This window comes from Alligator mississippiensis, chromosome 4, assembly GCF_030867095.1.
Source record: "Alligator mississippiensis isolate rAllMis1 chromosome 4, rAllMis1, whole genome shotgun sequence".
Taxonomy (NCBI): Eukaryota; Metazoa; Chordata; order Crocodylia; family Alligatoridae; genus Alligator; species Alligator mississippiensis.
Window position 1 is genome coordinate 238,351,264 of NC_081827.1, and position 26,993 is coordinate 238,378,256.

General features: G+C 43.8%; 1 protein-coding gene across 1 annotated transcript in view; it reads left to right on the plus strand.

Annotated features, from left to right (window-relative positions):
- TMEM163 (transmembrane protein 163) overlaps positions 1–26,993 on the plus strand; it is a 218,410-nt gene that overhangs the window by 132,482 nt on the left and 58,935 nt on the right. The window contains exon 5 of the mRNA XM_006258108.4: positions 19,188–19,284. Within this exon, the coding sequence (XP_006258170.2) occupies positions 19,188–19,284 (97 nt within the window). The remainder of the gene's footprint in view (positions 1–19,187; positions 19,285–26,993) is intronic.

Below are 26,993 nucleotides of genomic sequence, written 5' to 3' on the forward strand. Positions count from 1 at the left end.
GGCATGTGGCTGCATTTCTGGAATCAAAGGTGAATTTGTGTTCACTTGCTAATTGGTTCAATTTAAACATCTTAGAAGACTGACTCAATTCAGTCTCCGGTATTTCGACTGCCTGTACTTAGATAAGATCTACTGGATCTTATGGCTAACTGGACTTCTGTAAAGTATCTGATACATGGGAAGTTATTAAAGTTGTAGAAGATGGAGATTGATTCTGTTTTGGACAGAGGCAGATTATTGGTGGAATCTGTCAATGATCTTTCCTGGGACTGGTCACATGGTGAAGGTTTGCAATGGTCACATCTCCAGCACATGGTATTGAAAACCAATGAATTACCACACAACTAGCTTTCACCCTAAGCACATCACTAGATGTGCTTGTCCACAGACAAACTCTGTGTTACAATCAGATCTGCTTTGATCCCACCAATTGGGAAGAACACATCAAGGATCTGGAGCTGAGATTCCCACAATTATATATAGTACAATCCAATCAACAAAACCACTCCAATCAACAAAGCCAGACTCAGACCTCTCTCTCTGACTTGCTACAATACCAACCCCAGGTCAAGGACAACAGAATCATCTGTTATCTGCAAGCCCAGCTTGAACATGCTTAATGAACTCCAACCCATCCTGGAAAAGAATGAACATCTCAAAGTAGCTGTGGGGGACAAACCTGTCCTGCCTTAGAGAGAGCTCTCAACCTCAAATGGTGTCTATCAAATAACAGGCTACCTAACACCCAGTCTTTGGCACAAGGCCTTGCGGTGGACCCAAGTGTCTTCTGTGCCCCAATAGCAAAACAGACCACATCATCACTGGATTGAATATCATGGATTAAATTATATGGATTGAATATCATGGACATCCAAGGTTCATTCACTTGCAATTCTACCAATGTCATAGACGCTATCACCTGCTTATAGCACCCTTCTTCTGTCTACATTGGACAGACATGATGGTCTGTAGGAATGAATGAACGCTGATCTGACATCAGCTACAGAAAGAAACAAAGGCCTGTGGCAGAACTTCCTGGACATTCCTTCACTGACCTCAGGATTGCTGTTCTCAGACAGAAAAATTAAAAAAAATACTGTTTGAAGGGTATATTGCAGAACGAGAAATCATCCACAGAATGGATTGTTATAAGTATGGTTTAAATACTTATAACACTCCAACAATCGGGACTACGGATTCTTATCCATTTACTTGGATTCGTTTTTGTGAACCCTTTGCTCTTATGTATTCTTTTCTGGTTTGCTGGCCCCTCTTTCCCTTCCTGTCTTCCTCTCTCTCCTCCCTTCTCACCTTTTGTATTCAAATTGCTCACCTCACTTTAAACACTGCTCTATGCTTGTCTGTTTATAACATCTGATGAAGTGAACTCAAGTTCACAAAAGCTTATACTCTATATTTAGTTAGTTTATAAGGTGCATATCTACCCTGTTTGCATGAGCAACATTGGTTAAAAAAGTAGTAGTTTGCTGATGACAAAAGTTAGGAAGCATCACCAATATGGAAGAGAGTAGGATATCATACAGAAACAACTGGACGATGATAATGGGAACAGTAGAAGTGGGATTAAATTTAACATTACAACATGCAAGGTCATGCACTTTGGCTACATATGTGAGACAGGCTAGATATGCAAAGCAATGCAGTGCAGAACAGTCTTGCTCCAGTGTAGCTGCATAAATGCAGGAGTGAGGGCAGGCATTAATAAGTGCTGTTGCAAGTTTATTAGCCCACAGCATTGCACTGAGACAAGTATCCTGCTGAGTGTTTCACACCCAGCACTTGCAGATTTTGGCATGGGGTATATCTGCACAGCCCTGCCTTGTGCCTTATGGAATAATAATAATTTCTGCTATAAGTTGGGAATACATTTGTTGGAAAGGAGAGAGGAGGAAGCCCTTGGTATGCTGGTGAGTCACAGGCTGATGATAAACCATCAATGTGATGCAACTGTGAATAAGGCAAAGATAATTGTTAGAGGTATCAGGTGAGAAAAATCCAATAGAGCTAGGAAATGTTAACGCTACTGTAAAAGGCACTTGTGAGCCCTCAGCTTCAGTAATACATACAGATTCTGGGCAGTCATGTTCAAAAAAATGAGTTCAAACTAGAAAAAATTCAGAAAAGGGCTAGTCGGATGATCAGGGGAATGGACAGCCAGTCATACAAGAGGAGACAGAGAGTACATACAGATGTTTGAGGAGTTAGGGGAAGGTTAGATTGTGTTAAAAATGGCCACCTGATCTCACTTAGTTTGCCCACTTGGGGACCTTATGCTTAGATCCGTAGTTAGGTTGATCCAAGTGTGAACTGTACAGAAGTTCCAGGAAAGTTAGATCAGTCAAAAATGGCTGATCCAATCTAATTTAACTGTACTTTTGAGGTGCACTAAGTTAGATAGGGTATGGGTAGACTGATCTAATTGAACTTCTGTACACTTTCTGAGCACAGACCCAGGGCTGGGAAAGGCTAGCCACTGGCTCCAGCTCAGGGGCTGCTAGGCTATTGTTAACCCCACCAGCCTTTCCCCCCACCTCCAGATAGACAACCGCCCAATCCTCCCAAGTCTCCTGATTCCCCCACGAGCTCTGGTAGCACCCCCATCCCACCTACCTCTCTCCCTACCCCCACTTACCTTAGACCAGGATCCCAGCACCCATCTAATTACTAAGTTCGATTGTGAGGCCACTTTTCACCCCATCTAACCACCTGAACTTTAGCTGTTATGCCCGTACAAAGCTTAAGATAGCTTGGCTCATTTCACCTAGTACAGCAAAGGCTGAAAAAGGACATGGTTGCTTTCTATAAGTGAATCAGGGTTCAAAACACCATGGAGAGAAAAGAATGGTTTAAACTTAAAGGCAGTGCCATAAGCATATAAACTAGTCATGAATTCATTTAGGCTGGATATTAGAAAGCTCCTAATCATCAGGACAATGATGTTCTCAGAACAGTCATCCAATAGGAGTAGTGTTTGGACAGGTAGAGTGATAAACAGAAATCCATCTAGCTTGGAAGAGGAAGTCTAGTCACTTTGTGAATGGGATTACGTGATGTGGTTGCTTGCAAAATGAGGGGACTGGACCCTGAATGTTCTTTACAGTTTTATGTCCCTTTGTGTGTCTGGCCTGCAAAGAACAGGAAAATTAGGAATACAACATGTGAAGATTGAACAGAATATCAAAATCCCATGTGGTGTTCTTACAGTTGAACAGAGTTGTATTTGCAATCGACCACACAGAACAGCATCTAATGATCCCTTTGAACAAATGCAGACCAGGTTAGGTATCTAACACGGATATTATTACCTACGCTTTCTTCATAACTCTGTTCTTATTTTTGCATTGGAATGCACAACGTTGACAGTTTGATGTGTGAAGTCACAAAGAGTGTGGGCCAGATGATCAGATGGTCCTTTGAGGTCAATGGAACTATGCTGATTTACACCAGCGGAGGTCTAGTTCATAATTTTAACTAGTATGAAAATGAAGTGCTAAGAAGCCGAGAGGAATTCTTGCAGAACGGTTGCAAGTTTGCCCCTAAGTGTGAAACTGCTTGGCACAGTAAGATCAAAGGACAATTTTAGACCCTGTTTGTTTGTTAAAACAGCTCTGATTTAGTAATCAATCTGCTCGCAGCCTGCCCCTCCAGAACAGTATTTCACACTTTGCAGGACATATCTGCCTGCAGTCTCCTCTGCCTGCATCTCCTCTGGATTTCAGCTGTTTTCAGAAATGACTAGGTTTATGAACAGTAACAGTGTATCATGAAAAGAATTAAAAATCTGTCAAGGAACAAAGGGCTGAACATTTCAGTAGGGCAAGTTTTATAAAATAGTTACAAAAAATTTAAAAAGCCATAACGAGGAGGGGAGCTACTGCTGAGAGCCTTACAAACTTTAAGGTATTGCTACACGTATTATCAATGTATAATATATTACCATTTGTAACATTTTCACATTCTTCATAATGCCATTACTCTGTACTATCAGGCCATTAGTTAAACTTTAGTGCTAAAACCATGGATCCTAAAATACAGACTCAGGATCAGAGGTGGCTGTCCAGGCTATAAATTCAGACCAACTCTAATGTTAAAGTCAGCTGAGTATGTGGCTCTATCCATCTTCAAGGCAGAGGTTATCTCCTTTCCACGTGTCTATGACGCCCAGAACTGAGGCCTCAATCCCAGAGTCTTAGAGTACTAGCATGTATAAATAGTAGTAATATATTTGGCATGGTGAGAGCAGGGTTTGGGCTATCAGAAGACATGAAACACTTTTATAAGCATGCAAAAATTCGGAAAACCTAGAGATCTGGGGCTGTTATTATTCTAAAAAATACCTGCAATAATTTGAATGCCATGGTTTTTAATCATCTGATTGCCCTGGCATCCCTTTTTCAATGCTTGCAAACTTAGAAGCCTTACAAAATAAATCTGGTATGTTTACAAAAGACTTCTAGGGAATTTGGCTTTATTTTCTATTTAAAAGAGCACAATATATAAAAGAAGTATGGGGGGAGGAAACTTTAGTGATTTTTTTTCTTTTGTAACTGTGGACATCCTGCCATATGTTGTGATAATGTTTCTCATTCTGTATAAAAGCAGTAAAGTGAAATTTTCAAGAACCTTACATTGAATTTATTTGAAAACCAGCTTTATGCATTTATGAATACATTTTCTCCTTACCAAAATGGGAACAGTAGGGTCAGAAGAAAAAAAGTATATGGATTCTTATCTTGCTTTTCTTACACTTGTTATTCATTTGTGCAGGAGGTCATACAGTAGCTGGAATCTGCAGGTAACCACACACAATTGCAAGCACAGACTGTACAGACTAGTTATTTGTTGTAGGATTTTAGCTTCGTGGCTTATCAGCTTTGAAACAGAAGTAAAAAAGAACAGAATTTTGAAAGTAATCCTTTAAAGTAATTTATTTTAGCGTAAATTGCTGTTTCAGCTGTCAGGTACTTGCTACTTTATATTTATTTCTACTCTAATTTGAAAATACTGTGATTGTATGAACATAAAATAAAAAACGATAAAAATAATGTATTGGAAAGAAATTTGGTCTCATATGTTTGAAAACAGGCCTTACCTATGTTATTAATAATGCAGGACTATCCAACTCTTGCAAGTTCTGATACATGCGGATAACTTCACATACAAAGGTCTCTGTTCTGCAATGAATTATTTGTGCAGAGCCAACTGAAGCCATTGTGGTGTTTGATAGTGTGAGCAATGACTTCAGGGGTTGGGCGGAGAGGGGTTGGTGGGTCTGTGGAGGCCTTGTTCATCTGGGGGTAGGGAGTTAGGGAGTCAAAAATAGCCTGGTCAGGGTGTGGGGCAGGTAGGAAGAGTGTTGCCTCAGGGCTGGAATGAGAGGCTGGGCTTTCCCAGCTCTGGGGCTGCACTTTGAACGTGTTTGGGCAGACATTCAGTCAACCCATTCCCGATCCAACTTGGTTCACTTCCTCAAATGAACTAATTTAGATTGGGTTGCCCATTTTTTTACCCAATCCAGCCTCTCAAAATGTCTTTACAAATTGGTATTTAGATTGCCCTAACCCTAGTTATGTCAACCTAAATGTAATGTCTGCGTGTACCCAGAGATATCAAATAGGAATCCATAGTGTTAAAAACATTACAATCTGTTGTGGTTTTTCTGAGCTCTTTGCAACAGAAGAATTGCTCCTTTATTTTTTCCATTGTTAAAAACAAGTGAAAATTAAGAGCTCTAGTTAAAAAAGGTTGAGAACCATTGCTCTAAAAACTGGCTTGATTCTGCCTCTAAAGTCTCTTTAATTACATAAGTACCAAGGATAAATGCAGGTAAATCTGAAACCGAGAGAACAGAACAAATTCTTTATGTGTACATTTCAGTTATTGCTGTTTGCAGGAATTAGATTTCTGTTTTTATTCAAAACAGCAATAGCATAAAAATCTGTACTGTTCATAGTAAATATAGGGGGGAAAGCTATTTTAAACTTCTTTTTAAAAACTGTTTTTAAACTAACATTTTAGATGCATATGATGCATGTAAAACATCTAAACCATATGTGGATACAAACAAAGCCAGGGAATAATTTGACAGATATTGACAATCCTGTTTCATTCTGGCTAGTGTCATCACAGTTCAGTGATTATTTTAATGAACATGAAGAATACTGACAAAATTGATTTGAGGATGTGAAATACATCTTACTCAGTAAATGAAGCGGATTGGGGTGAAATCAAAACAGTATCCAGGAACTGGCAAATATAAGTTAAAACATTTATACAGATTGCATTCATATGCATCACTAATTTTTTTTCCTGAATCATTAATTCTGTTTTACCACCTCTGCTGCTATCAGAGCAGATTAAGCTGAGAGGAGTAATTATCAAGGGCTTCATTATAAATCCTGCTAGGCACCGTGTTGCTACATTCCTAATTGCCAGAAAGCTATTGGGATGATAATTAAGCAGGGAGATGTCTTGGAATGGGTGCTTCACAGTAATCAACTTACATGAGCTAAATTCTGTCGTCAGTTGTACCCAAGTAATTTACTCTAGATGTATTTTGGGGTGATAAACGGTAGAATTTCTATCTGTCTCTTTGTATGGATGAATGTGTGTTAGTTACACAATATTATGAGGTAAATGTGGGGGTCTGAAGCTGCAACCCCTTGCTGAAATTGATCTCTGCTTATATAAATGAATGATCCTATTGGGCCTTTGTACACACCACGTTTTTTCCCATTCTTGCACTGCAACTGCATGACTGTTTGCACAAGTGGATTTTCTGGATGCTTTAAAAGTCTTTCTGATGCATTCAACTAAAACTCCTTTGACGTAATTTAGTTTGGATCGCTGGGAATTAAAGCCTTGCATCCATGGATTTGTTGCATGCAAACACAAAGGCACTCAAAGACATGTAATGAGCCTCTTTGTCCACAATATCACACTGCAACTTTTTTATAGTTCACCCCTTTCGGTTGCTTTCACTTTCTATTGCTTCTGCTTTTTTTTCTCTTGTGTGGTTTGCCAGCTCTCTGCTTCCACAGCCGTGTGGCAGGGCATGGGCACAGGGTGGATGGAGGGCCCTGGGCTGGGGGGGCAACACTGGACCATCCCGCTCTCCTGTGGTGCCAGCCAGGAACCCTGCTTAATTCATTTGAAAACTTAGTGCATGTAAACACAGATGCAGTGCTCCAAGACTTAATTAATTTGAAAACCTAGTGTGTGTAAACACAGATGTGATGCTCCAAAATAAACAAGTTTAAATTTTGTAAACCTATTTAATTTAATGAGGATTAAAACCCGTGGTGTGTGCAGGTGCCCATTGGCTCTAATGAGACTACTTGTGCAAGTGATACCCAATAGGACAAGAGGCTTCAGAAGGGAAAATTGCCATATTATCTTGAAGCTTAATGACCCTGAGTGGTTTGGTTTGGTTAAATATTTTATTCTGTGATTGAAATAATTAATTTATTTTATTTTTACTGTCATCTATAAAAGCCTAAATAATAGTTATTAATATAACAACTTAAAAAATACATCCGTGAATTACAAGGTTTCTGTGCAAAGCAGGGCCAGAAGCAAACTACCTGAGTAACTGGATTTTGTTTTCTTAGGCAGATAACTTCAGATAAGAGCAAAAGGAATTCCATAATTCTTATGTTTCTACAGCCCACTCCAGAATATACAGGCTCTGGGCCTGCTGACTTTTCCAAACTGCCTATCAATAGGTTGGCAATATTCAAGGAATGTCAGGTGTTTGATGCAGGCAAAGAACATCACTGTGCCCACTTAGAGATCTTATTTCTCTAGCCTGTATGAGGTTATGTGAGATTTATTAGCAAGACTAAGACATTCCCTCAGTAAGTAAAAGGGGGTATGTTATGTAAAATGAGGTGCTGATTGGATGCCATTTAATACAGATTCACCTTAGGGCTAGGTTGTTGTTAATGCAGGAATGCGAGAAGGGGTATGCATCAGGGTCACTCATAATTGCAGTTCCTACATATGAGGGAACATCTCTGAGAGGCTGTATTTGTTCTGCAGAATACTCAACAGCAGTCTCTGCCTTCAAGGCACGGGTTAGCTCTTAGGATTCAGTTGTAGTTATCTGTTTTATTAGGAAGGGAATAAGATTTCATAAAGGCAATGTAAAACCTTTGGCAGTTTACAGAAGTGTAAATATTTGTGTTCTTGATGTGAGAGAATATATCATAACTGATATAATCTAATGCATCAACTCAAATAACAATAAGGCCTTTGAACCTTGACAAAATGAGCTAATTGGCGCTCCTTTTTTTGTCGCCTTGTCCTTTCTGCAGTATATTATTTTTTCAACTATGTTGTTCCTAAAAGACTTCAATAAATTTATCTTGCTTTCAGTTTAGCAAAGCCAGGCTGGCAGGCTTTAAACCAGGGGCAGGAAATTATTTTGGGCAGAGGGTTGCTTACTGAGTTTTGGCAAGCATGACAGGCAGCCCAGGGCAGATACATATTAATTTTCTAAATTTTTAGGGGCCCTGCGGGCCGGATAGCATGGCCTGCCCAGCCGCATCCAGCCCCTGGGCCGCATTTTGCCCACCCCTGCTTTTAACTCATGAGGAACTGTGTTTTAAAGTGTTTCACCCATGTACTGTGTGATCCCCTGCCTCTGCCACTTCAGAAAATAGACCAGCCCTTCATAATAATAATTCTACTGGTCACAGAGACACATGAAGATAATTCAAGGCTTCAGGAGTTTTTCATTAGGTCTTTATTGGTCCCTGACAAAGCTGCAATGAAAAATGATCCTAGTTTCGTAATGATTTGTTGAGAGTTCAGTGGGATGCATATATATTGACTTACACACACAGAGCTGTGAAACAAACATGGTATATTGGTTTGGTCTGGTATATGCAAATGTATCAGTATCTGTATTTTGGGGTAATAAATTAAAATTTAAACTATGAGCTCACTTACCAAATATGGAAAAATAATTTCTAATGTATTTAAAAATGGCTTTGAGAAGAAACACCCACTTATTTGCTTATGTTCCCTTTACTATTTAACACAGTGAATTTAAGTATTATTTTTTCAAGGAAACCCAAAAATTTAATCTTTATTTCCAGGAGAGTACATGGAAACAAAGACCTTTATCACTCCAGCATTTCTTTAAAACCACGAGACCATGTCCAGTTATTACAGATTGATAGGCAACCTTATCAGCCTAAATCTAGTGGTGTTACTTTTTAAATACTGTAAGAATGGGAAATAAAACCTAGAAAATCAGAGATTAAGGTGAAATTACATTCTTAAAATTGTGTACTGGTATTCTAACCCCTCCATATGGTGATTAGCTTCACTGTTTTATCTGAAGACAACTGCAATGCTTAAGGGCAATGCAGCATATTAGAGAAACAATTTTTTTTTAAATTTTAATTCAGGAACTTGAAAATTCTAGTCTCTTGTGCAGCTAAGTAGGATTTGTCTTAGTTTCCTAAAATGTAGTGACACATGTCTTTGCACACAGCAGTCATGAAAGGACCTATCCCATACTCATTAACAGGAGTTTTCTCAAGGAAGTGTTCAGGTCAGCCCCTAAATTAGGAATTGTAAACATCTGTGCTCATGTGTAGGTGCAGTTGCACATTTCACACATACAAGTGAAAAATACACATACTTTAATGGATACATTTACAATAGTAGCTCTGTTTTGTACATGAATGACTTCAATTTTCCATTTGGGAATTACCAATAAATACTGCTTTAAAGAAACAAGTAAAATATGTGTCACTAAACTTTAATCTTAAAAGGAGATATTTAATGTAAAATTAATTTTAGTGATTCAAATGACTATGATAGTTCCTTGGATACATTGTAATGTACTGACAAGACAGAGGGTATGTTTAAATGTATCAATGCATGCTATATTGAAGTATCATACCATTCTGTAGTAAATGTTACACTCAGTTCACTTCCTGATACCAAATCACTGATTTAATGTTAGTTGTCTGATAGGTTAGAATATTGTGAAGAATGATAAAACAATGTCTTCTGCAACTTTTGAGAGATTTAAGGCTAGCAATAGACGTCACCAAATGAAGTGAATGAGCTATGCCACACTGTGTCCTGGCACAGCTCATCTGCTTCATTGGGTGAAACACACTACCCATTGTCCTACCTGTGGATGTTATGGGGCAATGGACAGTGTTCTCTAGGGGCTTGAGGGGCCCAGTCCCTTGCACCTTGGGTAATTCCTAGGTAGGATTGAGCCCTTTGGGACTTAGGAGCACCTGCCAGGCTTTCCTTGCTTAGACATGCATCCCCAGGATCTCTAGGGATGCATCTCAGTAAGCAGGGGAAGTCGGGGTTTCCTTGGTTACACAAATATGTCCCCCTGAGGTCTCTGGGGCAAGTCTGGGTAAGCAGGGAAACTCCAACTTTCCCCTCTTAGCTAGATGCATTCCCAGAGACCCTGGAGGTGTATCGGGGTATGATAAAAGGTGCCTTAAGTGGGGGTTCCCGAGTGGTGCACTGTCCGTCCGGCGAGGGGTCCCTCCCCTCAACTCACCTGCCACGACTTGGTGTTATTAGATAAAGTGAGGGCTCAGTGGAGATCTTCCTTAGGGCCCCCGGGGATGGCAGTACTCACAGTTCTGGTGCGATGTTCCACAGGGTGCCACCTCCCCTACACCCCGTCCACTCGCCAACTGAATGGGCACCAACAGTGTGGTTTGGTCGTGCTCAATCGACCTTGCTTGCTGAGAGGGGGAACCCATGTCAGTGTGGGTTCTGTTGGAACTTGCCAGGCTGCCCCGATGAGTAGCCTTCCAGTTGTGGAGACTGGCAAGCTGGACTTGAGTTGGCTGGCACCTACTTCAGGGCCTCCGAGTAGGGCGCTTCTGGTTTTGCACCTGTTCTCTTTTGTTTCCTTATTTTGTCAAAAGAAATAGACCCCTGGGGGGGAGAGAGGTGTGGAGTTCCCTCCTTCCTCCCAGCCTCCTACAGGGGGTCCAACAACTCCCCTGCTCTGCCTGCTGGTATTGAGCTGGCTGTGCTGCTCCTGTCTGCTGGAGGAGCCTCAGCACATGTAGCATGTACCATGCCAGCATGTTCCCTTGCTCTCCCTCCCCTCCCCCCCCCGGGTTCCGGTGGGGCTTTTAAATCTTCCTGCGGCGGCCATTGTGGCTGCTGTGATTGGCTCAGCTTTTCCCCGCTTGGGGAACAGCTGATTAAACGGCTCGCACAGCCACGGTTCCTGCTCCAGGTGTGCTGCTGGAGGTAAGTTTCCCCCACGGGGGGGCTGTTTGTGGGGTTTGGGGCCTGCAGAGACTATCCTCTCCCCTTCAAGAGCCTATGGGGGTGTCTCGCCACCACACTGGACCACTGGGCAACCAGAGGACCTAGAGAGGTGCTCCCAAGGTTTGAGGGCCCAATCCTGCCTGAGCATTCTCAAGGTGTTCAGGAACAGGCCCTTCAAGCCCCTGGAGCTCTTGCCCAAGGTGGCTAGAGAGTATGGGCAGCTCCAAGCTGCCCTCACTCTCCTGTCATAAATAAATAGATGTCCGCTGCAGTAACGTGGGAAAATTTATGACTACCTTTAGTTGCAGGCACAAGTTTTTAGGGCAGCACAAAGGTGGCAAAAGGCAATGTCTGTTTCTGCCCTACGTAGTTTAAGGTCTTTCTCCTGGTTTCAAGCTAAGCAGCTTCATTTATTTGAATGGAAGATTCTTTAGAAAAATGTAAAAACTATGGGAGCCAGTGTTGGTGATTCAGCAGCTTTCAGGCTTGCAGTTTTGTCTATAGTTGATAGAAACTGTTCTTGCTGTATTCTCACATGTAATACTCACTGCAATTTCCAGTAGCTGTTTTTTGGGGGAAAAGTGTGTGCATGTTTGGGATTTTTAACAATAAGAAGATTGTTCTCTTGCATAACTGCTAATTCTTTATAAATTTAGGCCAATGTCAAAGTTGTTTTATCTGGGAATATGTGCAGTAACTTGTAAAATTTACTGCCTATGGGATCCATTGGACAATACTATACTTTTGTTTAAATATTTTATACTGTATAAATATATTGTGATACTGTTTGCCACACGCCAAATGCAGTGAGCACAGGGAAGATTTACAATGAGAATCCTAAACTGCTATGAACCTTTTTTATACATTTTCATGTCAATAACTTCCCAAAACTTGTTAAAATTTTGTGAGTTGGTACATCTTGTTTAAAGGAGTGTGAGTAATAAAACTGTATTTGCTTATCATCTTACCACCAATAGTCTTTACTTGCAGCTGGAAACATTTTATGTAGTTGCAACAGCAATGTAGGGATTTGGCTGGGTGCCTGGAGCAAAGTAGAAGTGTGACTTTCAATTACTACTGCAGTCCATGAACAAGGGCCAGCAGCCACTTTTATTTTTTGGCCCCTCTCTTCCCCCCCCCACCCAAGTTGGTGCCCAGGTTTAGTTGCCCCCATTGCCTACCCATACTTAGGTTCCTGAGATGCAAAATAGTTGAGTAATTGTTAGCAGATGCAGATTAAGAGTGTTTTATTAAAGTTCTTGCTGTTTAGTGATTTGAAAATAGATATAAAACAAAGAAACAAGTGTAAAATTACAGTACTATTATTCAAAGCTATAAAATGTGTGTTCATTTTTGAACATTTCTTACTTTGGACACTTTTCTTTAAATAGAACTTAGTATGATTTCTAGTCTAGACAGGATTTTTTTCTGTCAAATTGGAGGTTGAAAGAGGGCAGCACCCAGAACTTTGTTCTAGCTATCTTGAAGATAAATTAGTGTGCTCAGGAAGGAGAGACATGTACTCAAGTCATTAAAGGGCTGTGCCTTACTTATATAGCTACTTATGAATTTTACATGGCTGCAGAGTCCCACAGCTAGCATTTAAAAGAAATACTAACTTTGCTAAATATGATGATTGAATGCTGACTTGAGCCAGTGGACTGCATTTCTCTTTGTTATTAATACTTTTATTATTAGACCATTAATGGCTCCTACCCATTTTGAGCCACAATAACGCCTCTGTATTCCTTCATTTTTTATTTATTTTTGTTTAAGTATAGAAATAGGAGAATCCTTTCTAACAGAGAACCAGGTTCCACAGAATCTGGATCTGTATAAATGTTCAAAGAAATTTGATTAAAACTCCCAAGCCATGGACCAATTATGAGCAGTGACAGGTCTTTCATTGGGGTAAAGCAAGCAGCTGAAGATGGCTTGAGTTTTGTTTTTTTTCTCCTGGTGTAACTAAATGTGTGATGCACGGGTGGCTGCATTAGCTGGGTGAGTGGGGAGGAGGGAAGAGTGTTCCAGATGTTAGAAATGGTTCCTGTCCAGGAAAGAGATATGGTTAGCATGACTGAGCCATGTACCATTTCAATGGATCCACAGGAACCTTTGCCAACAAAGTGGAAGCAACAAATATGGGTTAAACCTTTCTTCTTCAGAACTATAAAGGGATGATTGCAGTAAGCACATTATCTCCCCTTCCCTGAGAGTGTATTACCTAGGGACTGAGCAATGTCTTTTAGCATAGGGAAGTCTAATTGTATAGTGTCCTTCATGAGTGGGGGAAAATGGACCCTAGCACATGCATTCATACATTGGTTGGGGTTTAACCAGTTCAAAAATGACAAATGCCATTTCTCCCTCTATTTTTGCTGTAAATAAAATGTCAGTATGGTCCTGCATGAGATGAAAATGTTCTGGGTTTGCTTTCCATCAACCTAGTGTGTGTGTGACCTTCAGTCTCTGTGGGACAGATGTGTTTTCAATCAGTTAAACTAGGTGCATCTTCAAGCGAGATATAACTGGAGTTGTTCTCCATGCTTCTGTTGCTTTATCAACAAATTGGGCTACTTGTATATCTTTTTCATGGGATAATCTAATCTAGAAAGCCCCATTACAGTGCTAAGTGCTACTGTATTTACCAAAATCTGAGACTATTTTGACTTTAAGAATACCCCTCAACAATCAGATTCTGTTAGGGGTGTACCAATAAAGCTTTTTTTGGCCAAAACTAATAGCCGATTATTAACCAGCCATATCGACCAATACTGATCCAATAGCCGATTCACAGGAATGCAACCCGGCAGCGTGAAGAGCAGCATCCAGTTGGTAAGTCTGGTGTGGGGGAAGGAAGGGGCATGGGGTGCAGATTGAGGCCGCCACAGGGAGGGAGGGAAGGAGGGAGCGGGGTAGGGGCAGGCGCTGCCCAGCCCAGCCAGGGTGATGAATGCAACCCTGGGGCTGGGAGAGGGATGGAGCCACAGGCAGCTTGTCTGGGGGACATGGGGGAGGTGGGTAGCTCCCCATTGCTGCACATATCCTCGGGGGAGGTAAGCTGGGTATGCGCCCCCCTGGATTTGTGTGGGGTGAGGGCAGGCTGCCCACTGCAGGCTCAGGTCCAGGGGCTGCGCTGGCCTTTTCCCGGCCTTTTCTCAGTTGTGTGGGGCAGATGGTGGCAGTGGCACTGGGAGAGGTGGCTACAGGGTACTGTTATGTTGCCTTTCCCTTGTGCAGCCAGCACAGGGCTTCTGAGGGAAAGGCAGCAGAGCGCAGTGTCTTGAGCAGAGGCGATGCTAACGAGAGGCCTGGGGGGTTATAGCCACCCCGAAATTCCCCGTAACCACCCCTCCCAGCTCCACTGCCTGCCCTGTGTAGCTGAGCCTGCCACATCCCCATCCAGCCCCCCACACTGGGAGAAGGCTGACGCAGCCCCTGGCCCTGAGCCCACAGCAGGCAGCTCACCCTCATCCTGTGTACAGATCCAGGGGGGTACATGCCCCCCATGCCTCCCCTGGAGGTGCACACAGTGGCGAGGAGGCGCTCCCCGTCCCCTGCCCCGGCATCCCCTGGATGAGCTGCCTGTGGCTCCATCTGGCTCCTGGCCCTGGGGTTGTATTCACCGCCCTGCCTGGGCTGGGCAGGCAATGCCCAAACCCTAACCCCAGTCCCTGCCCCACTCTCTTCCTCCCTCACCGTGAGGGCCTCGATCTGTGCCCCCACTCCCCTTTCCCTCTCCCTGCCCCACAGACTTACCAGTCAGATGCTGCTCTCCGTGCTGCCGAGCTGCATTCCTAGCTGCGTGCGTGCTGAAGCTACGCACGTGCATTCAGCATTTATCAGTAACATTATCAGCTACACCGTCCAAAAAAAGCCAATGGCCGATAATGATAATTTTCCTTTTATTGGTGCCAATCCAATATGCCACTGGTATACTGGTGCACCTCTAGATTCTATACATGGAAAATATCAATTTGTTATCATTTCCCATGTATGGAATCTAATTATTGGAGGGATGTCTTAAGTTTGTCCCCCACCCTGCTGTGGCTTGGATTTGAGTAAACATGGCATAAAAGAAAGTATGTATTTACAAATATTGTGTAAAGGTGATACTGAAAATAGAAAACCTGTAAGCTTGATAGAACCTCTTGCACATGACTTAAAGATGTATATAAGATATATATTACAATTATAAATCTGTAAAAGTGAATCTACTATTGGGTCAGGGTTTTTTTCTATAACTTTGCAATCAAGTGTCTCAGAAGCCTCCTTTCTTCTTTGCAAGTCCTCACTCCCCTTTGGAAATGATCTATCTTCCTTTCATCATTACATCGGCATTCCTTTCCCTGCCAAGCACACTTGTCAATGTCAAATCAGTGAATGTGATGATCACCTAGGGCACCTATACACACGATGGAGCTCTGCTCTGGTCAGAGCAGACTCGATTAATTGAGTCTAATTAGCACGCTCCAGCAGCCGCCACATCGCATGTATTCAGTGTCCCTGCCTTTCAGAATTGTGGTGGGGGTGCATTAACTAATGCTCATTGAATGAGCTTTAGTTTAAAGTGCCCCTGCCATCATTTTGAAGCATGGGATGCTGAATACACATGACTCTGCAGGCGCTTAAATTAGAGCAGCTCACAGAGGGGCAGATCTCTGGTACTCTCACCATACTAGGAGCCTGAGGGATGATGTACAAAGTACCTTCTACCATGCATTGACCAGCTGGAGAGCTCAGAGTACCATGAGCTCCTAGTATCACGCTAGGAGCCTGAGGGATGATGTACAAAGTACTGACTTCTACTGCCCCGATCCGTGCACTTTCTTCACCATGAACTGAGGGAGAGCAGACTGAAAGCGGCTCCTAAGTAGCCAGGCTGCAAAGGCCAACAAAGATTCAAGCATCTCCACAAAACTGATGCAGCAGACTCGTATCCACATTTCTGGTACTCAAGGCCTCCCTGTCTCAACAACATTTTCTCTGTACTTCTGCAGACATCTTCCATGGACCATTTACTTAGAGCTATACAACTTCTGCAGTGCTCCTGGGAAGTACAGCCTCACCAACCCAGAAAAGAGGCAGCGAGGCTGTCTTGAGAGCACCCTATGCCACTGTTGTCAAGCACTTTGGAGAAATATAGTTACCCAGGTTTGTCTGAAGTCAAGTAGAAGGAAGGGTAGATTTGCACCTTATAGACTAACCAAAGTGTGTTTGTGTGTGTGTATAATATATATAATATGATCTAACATAAAAATATATAGCACAAGCCTTCATGGGTTGAAGCTCACTTCATCAGATGTGGTCCAAGGACTTGCAGAAAGCAGAATATAAGAAGCGCTCTGGAGATGGAGATCTTGAGTAGTTGCAGGGAGTGTCACTGCCTCATTGCTGCATTTGTCTAATGCAGGGCAGGAGCCAAGAGCTGTGTGGCTGCACCTCCCTTGTCACAGTCCTGGATGCCGGTGAACTCTGCATTCACTGGTCTTTCACGGCAGCTACTGCCAGTTTCACATGTGTTGTGAGCTCGGAGCTCTCCAGATGGTTGATGCAGGCTCTGGCTAGATCCCCTGCTCTCATGCAGGTCCAGAGCCCAGGGGGTGCATGCGGCTGCTGCTTGCCTTCCTGACTGATCAGCTGGTGAGCTCAGAGCTCACAACACATGTGGAACACCAGCAGGAGCTTCCCTGACAGGCCAGTGAGCCAAAGAGTTCACTGGGCATGCGCTGCACAGCTGAAAGGTGTGATTGTGCCATTTCACCCCCTTGGATCTGCCACGGGCAAGAGCTGCTAGGTGTCTCAGTGGCACTGCAGAAGCAATGTGAAGCATGCCCTTAGGAGCCAGTGGTGTGATGCAAAGTGGATGCTGCCCTGTGTTTCAGAATCTGGCCTGCTTCCATCAGTGAGTGAAGTACTTGAATGCTGGATCTGCACTGTACCTGAATTCCTGACTTCAGAGCAGTGCTATTTTCACTGCAGCCCCTACACAGAGCATGATGGGAATGTTGCCAGGTTTGCCAAACAACCAGATGGCCCAATGTCTGAATTATTAAAAATAGTAGCACAGGGTTGTGCTAATAATAGCAACCTCAGCTTGAGCTGACAGATAGGTGACAGGAACAGAATACCAGAACATTACTTTCTTTGACAAATTTTAAAGGAAAATATACTTGTAGAAAACTGATTTATAAAAATATATAGCGTTGAAAACAATTTACTGTTTTAAATTTGCTTTGCTCCTTTCATACAGAATAGTATTAATAAGGTAGTGTTTTCCAGGAGAATTAGACCAAGTAGTGGTATAAATGTATAGATACCGAAATGGACTGGCTTGCATTGGGGGCCCTCTATGGAAAGGAATTGGCGTTCTGTGCCAGGTGTTCTGGTACCAGTGTGGCCAACCTTTCTTGCAGGAATATCAGAAGTAGGACCTTTAATCTTGCATGTTCCCCCGTTCCCCCTGCTGATTGGTGGAGGGGCCCCGCTTGCGGCTTGCTCCTGATTAGCAGGGAGGAGAAAACTGTGGTTTTAAATATGGCACTGCTTTTGTCTCCCACCATGGACTGGCTAAGGGGCACTGGACAGTCCTTACTGCTGACTGGCGGGGAGGCAAAAATCGTGCCATGTTTAAAACTGTGGGTTTAGCTTCCCTACTGATCAGGAGGGAGCGGTTGGGTCCTCCACTAATCGGCAGTGATGGGGAAGGGTGAGGTGCACGTGGGGGATCATGCCAGATTAAAGGAACTGCCATGCACTTGACCTCCACCATGAATTTTGTAGGTCCCTAATCAGAAGTTAAGCACTATACCTTCCCTAAATGCCACTCTGATTCCAACCCAGTCTAGCCCTAGCATACTTGATAGTTTGTGCCCTAGGGTGCCAGCATGATGATAGGGGAGCTTGAGTGTTCAGCTGCATGGAGGATCGCAGAGCAGAGTGCAGGTAGGACTGCATGATGAGGCCCTACACCCACCCCAGTTTTGTGTGGCAAGTGAAGATGAAAATGAATTTGGTAGTGACTGCAGGACTCTTGGCAGTGACTTCTGTCACCTCCTCTTGTCCTGCTCCAACTCCGCATCATATGCTTGATGCCCCCCTTTACTGAGTGCCCAGGGCTCACTACCCACACACAGCAGCTTGCCCTGCCCTATTCTGTTAACTGTATTCTATTAACCAGGTAAGAGTAATAGGGATCATTTTGGGGGTGGAAATGCTGGGAATTCCTGAGTTGCCAGTCCTTTGCAAAACATGTTGCTTCGCTGTTACCTGAACTTCTTAAGCATTGCTCCATTTATTTTCTGTGTCCACTTGTTGCATCTTTTCATAAACCCAGGGAACGGATGGTTTTTTTGCACTAGTTTTATACTGTGATCAGTTAAATGGGACTCTGAGCCACATCTGAGTCTTTCAGTCATTAAATTCCCTGGACTTCCTGTAGTGTGATGTTGAAACCTGAGCTGTAATTCTTCTAACTTCTCATTTGTCATCTTTTGTCTTTTGTCAGTTTGGAGACGGGTGAACTGCAATCAAGGCTTCAGGGTCCTGTGATAATTACTATCCAGGTTGTCCAAAAAATCTTCCCAGGAAAATTTAGTTTGGTGATTTCTAATGCAAAAACTGAGCAGAAAGAAAGCTGCTAGAATGCTTCCTTATTCATCATTTGGGATCACATAAGGCACATTACATACATAACTGTTGCCATTCACTTTTCACTTCCTGTAAAGAGTTTAAGAAATGGAAAAGGATTAGGATGATCTTCTAGTCCCATGCTTTAATGTAAACCCTTTTTTAATCTTTGGTATAATTTTTCATTGAAGTTGTTTATACTGTTATTAGTCAGTAGGACTGAAAGTTTCAAATTAAGCTCTCAACATTTTTTTTCTTTTCAGAGCCTGTGTCATCTTGGGTGTGATATTTCTTCTGTCATCTATATGTATAGTGGTCAAAGCCATCCATGACCTTGCAAATAAGTTACTCCCAGAAGTGGTAAGATCATTTGTGTTCTTTATGATACTCTTCCAGTCCCTGGTCCTGCACTGAGATGTAGGCGGACATATCTTTGCACTTTGAAGGAGCCCCACTGAATTCTGTGGAGCATCAGCAGGTATCTAGATCGCCTACATGCATTCATTGGAGGTTCAAGACCTTAAAGCAAGGTCTTGCTTTTTCCTGTTTTCAAGGGTGCGGTCTATGAGGTCTACTTGATGTACAAACATGACTACCATTACCATTACAGGCCTTATCATGTTTGTCTTACTCACTTAAAATTCCTACTGGGGGTTACAGGAGTTGATGAGAACAAAGCTTGATGAAGGTAATGAAAGCAAGATTTGTCCACTTCGGATACATTTTGTAATGAGCGGAAAGTTTCAATGGATTAATGTTCTGTTTAGTTATGCATTTCATTTTTAATGTGTTAAAAAGTACTTTGGGTTAGTGTGTGTGTATGTATTATAGCTCTTGCCTGTGCTTCCAGAGATATGCATGGGTTACAGGAGAAAAAGTAGAGTGGGGAGTATTTTTTAACCTCTCCTGGGAGAGAGGGCCAGGTCTTCGAGCTATGCAGAGTCTTCGGAAAATCTTTTATCTTGCTCTCTAGTCTTTGAGTAGCTAAGAATTCAACCCCTATCATGTCTATCAGAGCAGCCCTGCCCTCCCTATCAACCAATTTCTCTCCTCTACTCTGCCCTTCTTGCTTCCTTTTTGACCTCTTGCTTCCAGCAGTAGTCAATCCTTGACCCATCCAACCTGACTCTTCAGTGGAAGAGGCAGAAGATCCCTCTTGTTTTTCACTGATCTAAATATTTAATCTTGAACATACCCGCTGGCTGATGTACACAAGTATGTCAAGTCTGGGTGCTCAAAAAGCTAAACATAAAACATCAAAGACCATATCTTTGGCATTGAACCCCGTGGACACAATTCACCATGCCAAAGTAGTGCTTCATTGATTTGGCCCCACACATTATTGGGCCAGGACCCTGATCATGTGATTTCAGGCGGGGGTGGAGGCAGGGCTGAAAAAGGCAAAATGGAATTTCAAATTGTTCATTCTCTTAGGGCCCCTCCAGATGCTCAGGTAAAGGCATGATAGAATCTGATGTGCGATCCACACAATTGTACCTCCTGCCATGGCACACGTGCATGGCAAGAGGTATGATTGTAGGATGGGATAGTGCATTAGATCCCTTCATACCTCATTGCCAGTGCAGGGGGAGCCCAGAATCATGATCCTGGGCTCCCCCTGCACTGGCAAGTAGCAAGCTCCTGTGACTGGGAGAACCCCCAGGTGACAGGGCCCCTGGCCATGGGGGTGCATCAGCCACCAGGGTGCCCTTGGCACACATTCAATTAATTGCATAATAGGAACTAGCCAAAAAGTTATTCCACATTTTTTGTGGAATTACTTTATGGCTTACTCCTCCTTTTATCACTCCATTAATTGATTGACTGTTTGGCTGGGTCACAACTTAAGATGTGATTCACTAGTTAATGACATCTTCAGTGTAATGTGTGGCAGGGGCAGAGCCAGTCTAGGCCCAGCAGGGTATAAAAGAAGAATCCCCAGGCAACCAGGGAGCCAGTGAACAGGGGCTGCAAACAGGGTAAGCAGTTCGCAAGCCAGTTTTGAGTCCAGTTCGTGGGCCCTCCCCCCCTTCTGTGAGGGGCAAGCTTTTCAGTTTGGCAGGTGGAAGCAGGAAAAAAGGGAAGGGCTGCTTGGAATAAGAGCAGTTAGAGAGAGGAGGCAGATTCAGAGACCCAGGGACATGGCTGGAGGATGTCGCAATGCCAGAGCCACTGCCACTGCCTCTGCTCACACCTGTGAGGCTTCTGTCCAAGCAGGACCATCAACGCTTCCACCCAGGTCCAGGTTTGGTGCTGTGGGGACTGCGGTTTGCAGGTTCCTTCCAGAGATGGCCAGGTCGGGGAGTGCTTGCGGTGTAAATGGTGCATCTTGGTGGTGTTTCTCAGGAGGAGGTGGTGAGGCTCTGAAGCATCCTTTGCCATGAGGCGTTCATTGGTTTGATGCTGGAGGAGACCTCCGGGACTGCGGAGGAAGAACTGCCAGAGGCTGTGCTACAGAAGAGAAAGGACATGGACACCTAAGAGAGCGGAAACTGGAGGCTTGTGACTTCTGGCAGCAAGCCGAAATCTTCACCTCCACCTGTAGTCGTTCATCTGGAGAACAGATGTGCAGCCCTAGCAGCAGAGAGGGAGGAGCATGTTCCATTGGTGGAGGAAGACAAGCCAGGCCTCATTAAGGTGGGAAGGTTTGAGATGACAGCCACCAAGAAGAAGTGTTTCTTCTGTGATCGAGATCCAAGCTTCTCGATCGCAGGCCCTGGTTCTCATGGGGGACTTCAGTCACCTTGACATCTGCAGGGAGGGCAAAATAGCAGTGCACAGGCAATTCAGGAAGTTTTTGGAGAGTGTTGGGGACAACTTCCTGGTGCAGGTGCTGGAGCAACCAACTAGGGACTATGCTCTTCTTGACCTGCTGCTCAGAAACAGGGAAGAATTGATGGGGAATGTAGTAGTGGATGGCAACTTGGGCAGCAGTGACCACAAGATGATAGAGTTCAGGATCCTGAGGAAAGGAAGGAAGGAGAGCAGTAGAGTAAGGACCCTGGACTTCAGAAAAAGAGACTTTGACTCATTCAGGGAACTGATGGGCAGGATCTCCTGGAAAGCCAATCTGAGGGGGAGAGGAGTCTAGGAGAGCTGGCTGTACTTCAAAGAAGCCTTACTGAGAGTGTAGGAACAAACCATCCCGATGCGCAGGAAAACTAGCAAATATGCCAGAAGACTAGCTTGGCTTAGCAGGGAACTCTTCAGTAAACTAAATCACAAAAAGGAAGCTTATAAGAAGTGGAAACGTGGACAGATGACTAGGGAAGAATATAAGAGCATTGCTTGGGCATGCAGGGATGAAGTTAGGAAGGCCAAAGCTCAACTGGAATTGCAACTAGCAAGGGGTGTGAAGGGTAACAAGAAGGGTTTCTACAAATATGTTGGTAGCAAGAGGAGGATCATGGAAAGTGTGGGTCCCTTACTGAATGGGGGAGGCAACCTTGTGACAGAGGATGCAGAAAAGGCTGAAGTACGCAATGCCTTTTTTGCCTCAGTCTTCACAGGCAAGGTCAGCTCTCAGACTACTGCACCAGGCAGCACAGTTTAGGAAGGAGGCGAGCAGCCCACACTGGTGAAAGAATAGGTTCATAGATTCATAGATGTTAGGGTCAGAAGGGACCTCAATAGATCATCGAGTCCGACCCCCTGCATAGGCAGGAAAGAGTGCTGGGTCTAGATGACCCCAGCTAGATGCTCATCTAACCTCCTCTTGAAGACCCTCCAGGGTAGGGGAGAGCACCACCTCCCTTGGGAGCCCGTTCCAGACCTTGGCCACTCGAACTGTGAAGAAGTTCTTCCTAATGTCCAATCTAAATCTGCTCTCTGCTAGCTTGTGGCCATTATTTCTTGTAACCCCCGGGGGCGCCTTGGTGAATAAAACCTCACCAATTCCCTTCTGTGCCCCCGTGATGAACTTATAGGCAGCCACAAGGTCGCCTCTCAGCCTTCTCTTGCGGAGGCTGAAAAGGTCCAGTTTCTCTAGTCTCTCCCTGTAGGGCTTGGTCTGCAGGCCCTTAACCATATGAGTGGCCCTTCTCTGGACCCTTTCCAGGTTATCCGCATCCCTCTTGAAGTGCGGTGCCCAGAATTGCACGCAGTACTCCAACTGCGGTGTGACCAGCTCCCGATAGAGGGGAAGTATTACCTCCTTGGACCTATTCGTCATGCATCTGCTGATGCACGATAAAGTGCCATCGGCTTTTCTGGTGGCTTCGTCACACTGCCGACTCATGTTCATCTTGGAGTCCACTAGGACTCCAAGATCCCTTTCCACTTCCGTGCCACGTTAGGTTAGAGACTACTTAGAAAAGCTGGGCATGTACAAGTCCATGGGGCCAGATTGGATGCATCCCAAGGGTGCTGAGGGATTTGACTGATGTGATTGGAGAGCCATTGGCTATCATCTTTGAAAACTCATGGTGATCAGGACAGGTCTCAGATGATTGGAAAAGGGCAAACAGAGCCCTTTAAGAAAGGGAAGAAAGAGTATCCAGGGAATGACAGACTGGTCAGGTTCACCTCAGTTTCTGGAAATCATAGAGCAGATCCTCAAGGAATCCATTTCTAAGCACTTGGAGGAGAAAAAGGTGATTAGGAACAGTCGGCATGGATTCACCAGGAGCAAGTCATGCCTGATCAATCTGATTGTCTTCTATGATGAGGTGACTGGCTCTGTGGATGCAGGGAGAGCAGTGGATGTGATATACCTTGATTTTAGCAAGGCTTTTTATGTGGTCTCCCTCAGCTTTCTTGCAGGCTAGCTAAGGAAGTATGGGCTGGATGAATGAACTGTAAGGTGGATAGAAAACTGGCTGGAGCATTGGGCTCAGAGAGTACTAATCAATGGCTTGATGTCTAGTTGGCAGTCTGTATCAAGTGGAGTGCCCTAGGGTTCAGTTTTGTTCAATGTTTTAATCAACAACCTGGATGATGAGATGGATTACACCCTTAGCACATTTGCAGATGACATCAAGCTGGGGGGAGGAGTAGATATAGTGGAGGGTAGGGCTAGGATTCAGAGTGACTTAGACAAATTGGAGGATTAGGCTAAAAGGAATCTCATGAGGTTCAACAAGGACAAGTGCAAAGTCCTGCACTTAGGGCAGAGCAGTCTCATGCACCGGTTCAGGCTGGGAGCTGATGAGCTGGGCAGCAGCTCTGCGAAAAAGGACCTGGGGGTTATAGTGGACAGTAAGCTGAATATGAGCCAGCAGTGTGCCGTTGTTGCCAAGAATGCTAATGGCATACTGGGCTGCGTTGGTAGAAGTATTGCCAGCAGGTCAAGGGAAGTGATTATTCCCCTCTGTTCAGCACTGGTGAAGCCACATCTGGAGTACTGTGTCCAGTTTTGGGCCCCCCACTACAGAAAGGGTGTGGACAAATTGGAGAGAGTCCAGCAGAGGGTGACAAAAATAGTTCAGGGGCTGGTGCACATGACTTACGAGGAAAGACTGAGGCAATTGGGTTATTTAGTCTAGAGAAGAGAAGACTGAGGTGGGATTTAATAGCAGCCTTCAACTACCTGAAGCTGGGTTTGAAAGAGGATGGAGCTGGACTGTTTTTAGTGATGGGAGATGATGGAACAAGGAACAACTGTCCCAAGTTGCAGCAAGGGAAGTTTAGGTTAGATATTAGTAAGAATTTTCTCACTAGGAGGGTAGTAAAATATTGAAACACCTAGAGAGGTGGTAGAAACTCTATCCTTGGATGTTTTCAAAACCAGACTACACAAAGCTTTGGTTGGGATGATCTACTTGGGGATGGTTCTGCTTTGAGCAGGGGGTTGGACTAGATGTGACCTCCTGAGGTCCCTTCCAACTGTAATTTCCTAAGATTCCATGAATCTACTTGGGGTTTTACACTATAGAAGATTCTAGGTAGTTATACAAAAAATAAAGCCTTCATCCAATACTTTATGCAGAGCTACATAACCATCCAGAGTAGAAAAGATCACTGTGGATTTAAATATTACAATTCCTTTATTTGGGAAGAATAATGAAATACAGGTACTTGCCACAAGGCATTGCTGTGCATAGGTACCTGAGCTAGCTTTAAACAAGATGATTTGGGTACTGAAAGCATTCTAGTTTAGCTGAAGGAGCATGTTACTACTAGGTCTCATTAGCTCTGCTGAGAAGCAAGTTATGATGATCTGGGTGGAGACCATCCTAATGTAGCTGTGTTGACATACACTTGGTGCTTCTAAACGTGTATTAGCTGCAAGAGCTGCAGGGAGGTTGTAATATGAGGCACAGCAGTATCTGAACAGATGGCTTTCTGTTGCTGCCAGAAGTCAGGTTAGATTTACACCTTTATAGACTAACTAAATAAGATATATCTATATCTGTATCTATTGGTAGAGTTGCAGGTAAACAATACTGTGTCAGATGGATTTGGAAGTCTCAATATAGTTTGTTGAGCAAGTGGCTACAAAATAAAAACCACTTCAGAATATCATTAGAGGGGCCAAAAATTGAATTGGCATCATCGACACATTATACTCTCCCCCACTTTGAAACACTCCCTTCCAGTCAGGGTCCTGTCTCCCAGATGGGCCTCTGTTTTAGGGATGTCATTCATTGACATCTCAAAGTTCCTCATGGTTCATGCAAATTTATTGTCTCCTCACCTTTATTTTTTATATATATTTATGTCAGAAATGAAGACTCCTAAAACTGCTCTTTAGAAAGTGATTCACCCCAACTGGTCAGATCCTACAGCATTTTAAGTTTCTGGTCAGACTGATTTATAAAGGTCCTTTATATGGGGACCTTCAAGTATGTCTGTCCCATATCTCCATGCCAGGGATATGATATAGACATACCTTAAATCTCATACTTTGTCCTCCCTATTCAGGATTGAGCTGGTTTGAAGAGTTTATACTGCTACTGCCTGAACTACACCAGTTGGTGAAAATAGAGGTTGGAATACTCATCTAATGCTTTTCAGTAGGTTCACATGTGCATAGAAATAATACTGAAAACAGGAAAATGTAATTGGTGATTTATAGGAAGTGGAACTGATAAGGCACGTGCCACACACAATGTGTGAGACCTAGGAATCCTGTCTGGAAAACTGCTATTTAAAAGCCACTATTAAACAATTGCAGTATTTGTTACTATTCTGAATCACGTAAAATGTATGGCAAGAGTTCTCCTTTGAAAATTTTCTTTTTCCGTGCAGCTTGCTATGCAAAACCAATTCATGGCTATGCAAAACTGTTTCAGGAGAGGGTTTGCATGGCAGTGGGAAACAGGTGAGGAACCTATAGGCAATTCACGAATAAAAACTGAAAGTGTGGAGACAAGCGAATGAAGAGTATAAAAAGGTTCCTGCTGCAAACAAGCTCCAGTGGGCTACAGGATTAAAAGTCCATAATGGCAATGCCCAATGTTATCAATGACTGCTTCAGGTGATCTTATGGTGGCTGTTCTTTTCTGTTTGCTGCTGTTACTAGCAGTGCTGTATAGGCGCAAACAGATGTGACACTTTTTGCCTGAACTGGGCCTGGAAAGTAGTTTATAGTCATGACCAAACAGAAGTGCACAGCTGCAGACCACTTCAAAAGGGCCTGATCCTATGACAATCTGAGCCTTCACTGTATGAGGGTTCAGATGAAGGTGCTTCAAAACTGAGCAGCTTCATTAATTTGTGTCTGCGTGCGCTGGGAGCAGGGCTTGGTGACAGCTCAGCACACTTGGCAGTGTTTTCAGAATGGGAGCGGGGGAGAAAGCAGGGGAGGGAGGTCCATTTTGGGGGTTCCCCAGCCATGCTGGAGTTTGTGTGGGGGGGGGTGGATTGGAGCCCCCCACTTTGGTCCACCTACCCTCCACTTCAGTACATCTGGGAAACCTATAGAACAGACCTCCCTCCCCTGCCTTCTCCCTACCCATCCTGAAATAGCATCAGAGCCCTGAGGGGTGGTAGGGTGGAGCTAGGGGAGAGAGACTGCAAAGACACAGCCTCACTCCCTGGATGGGCTCCAAATTGGAGCTGATCCTCCGTCCTCCCAACCCAGTAGCTAATAGGGCTGTGCAAAGCTTCGGTTTCTGATTCAATTCAGA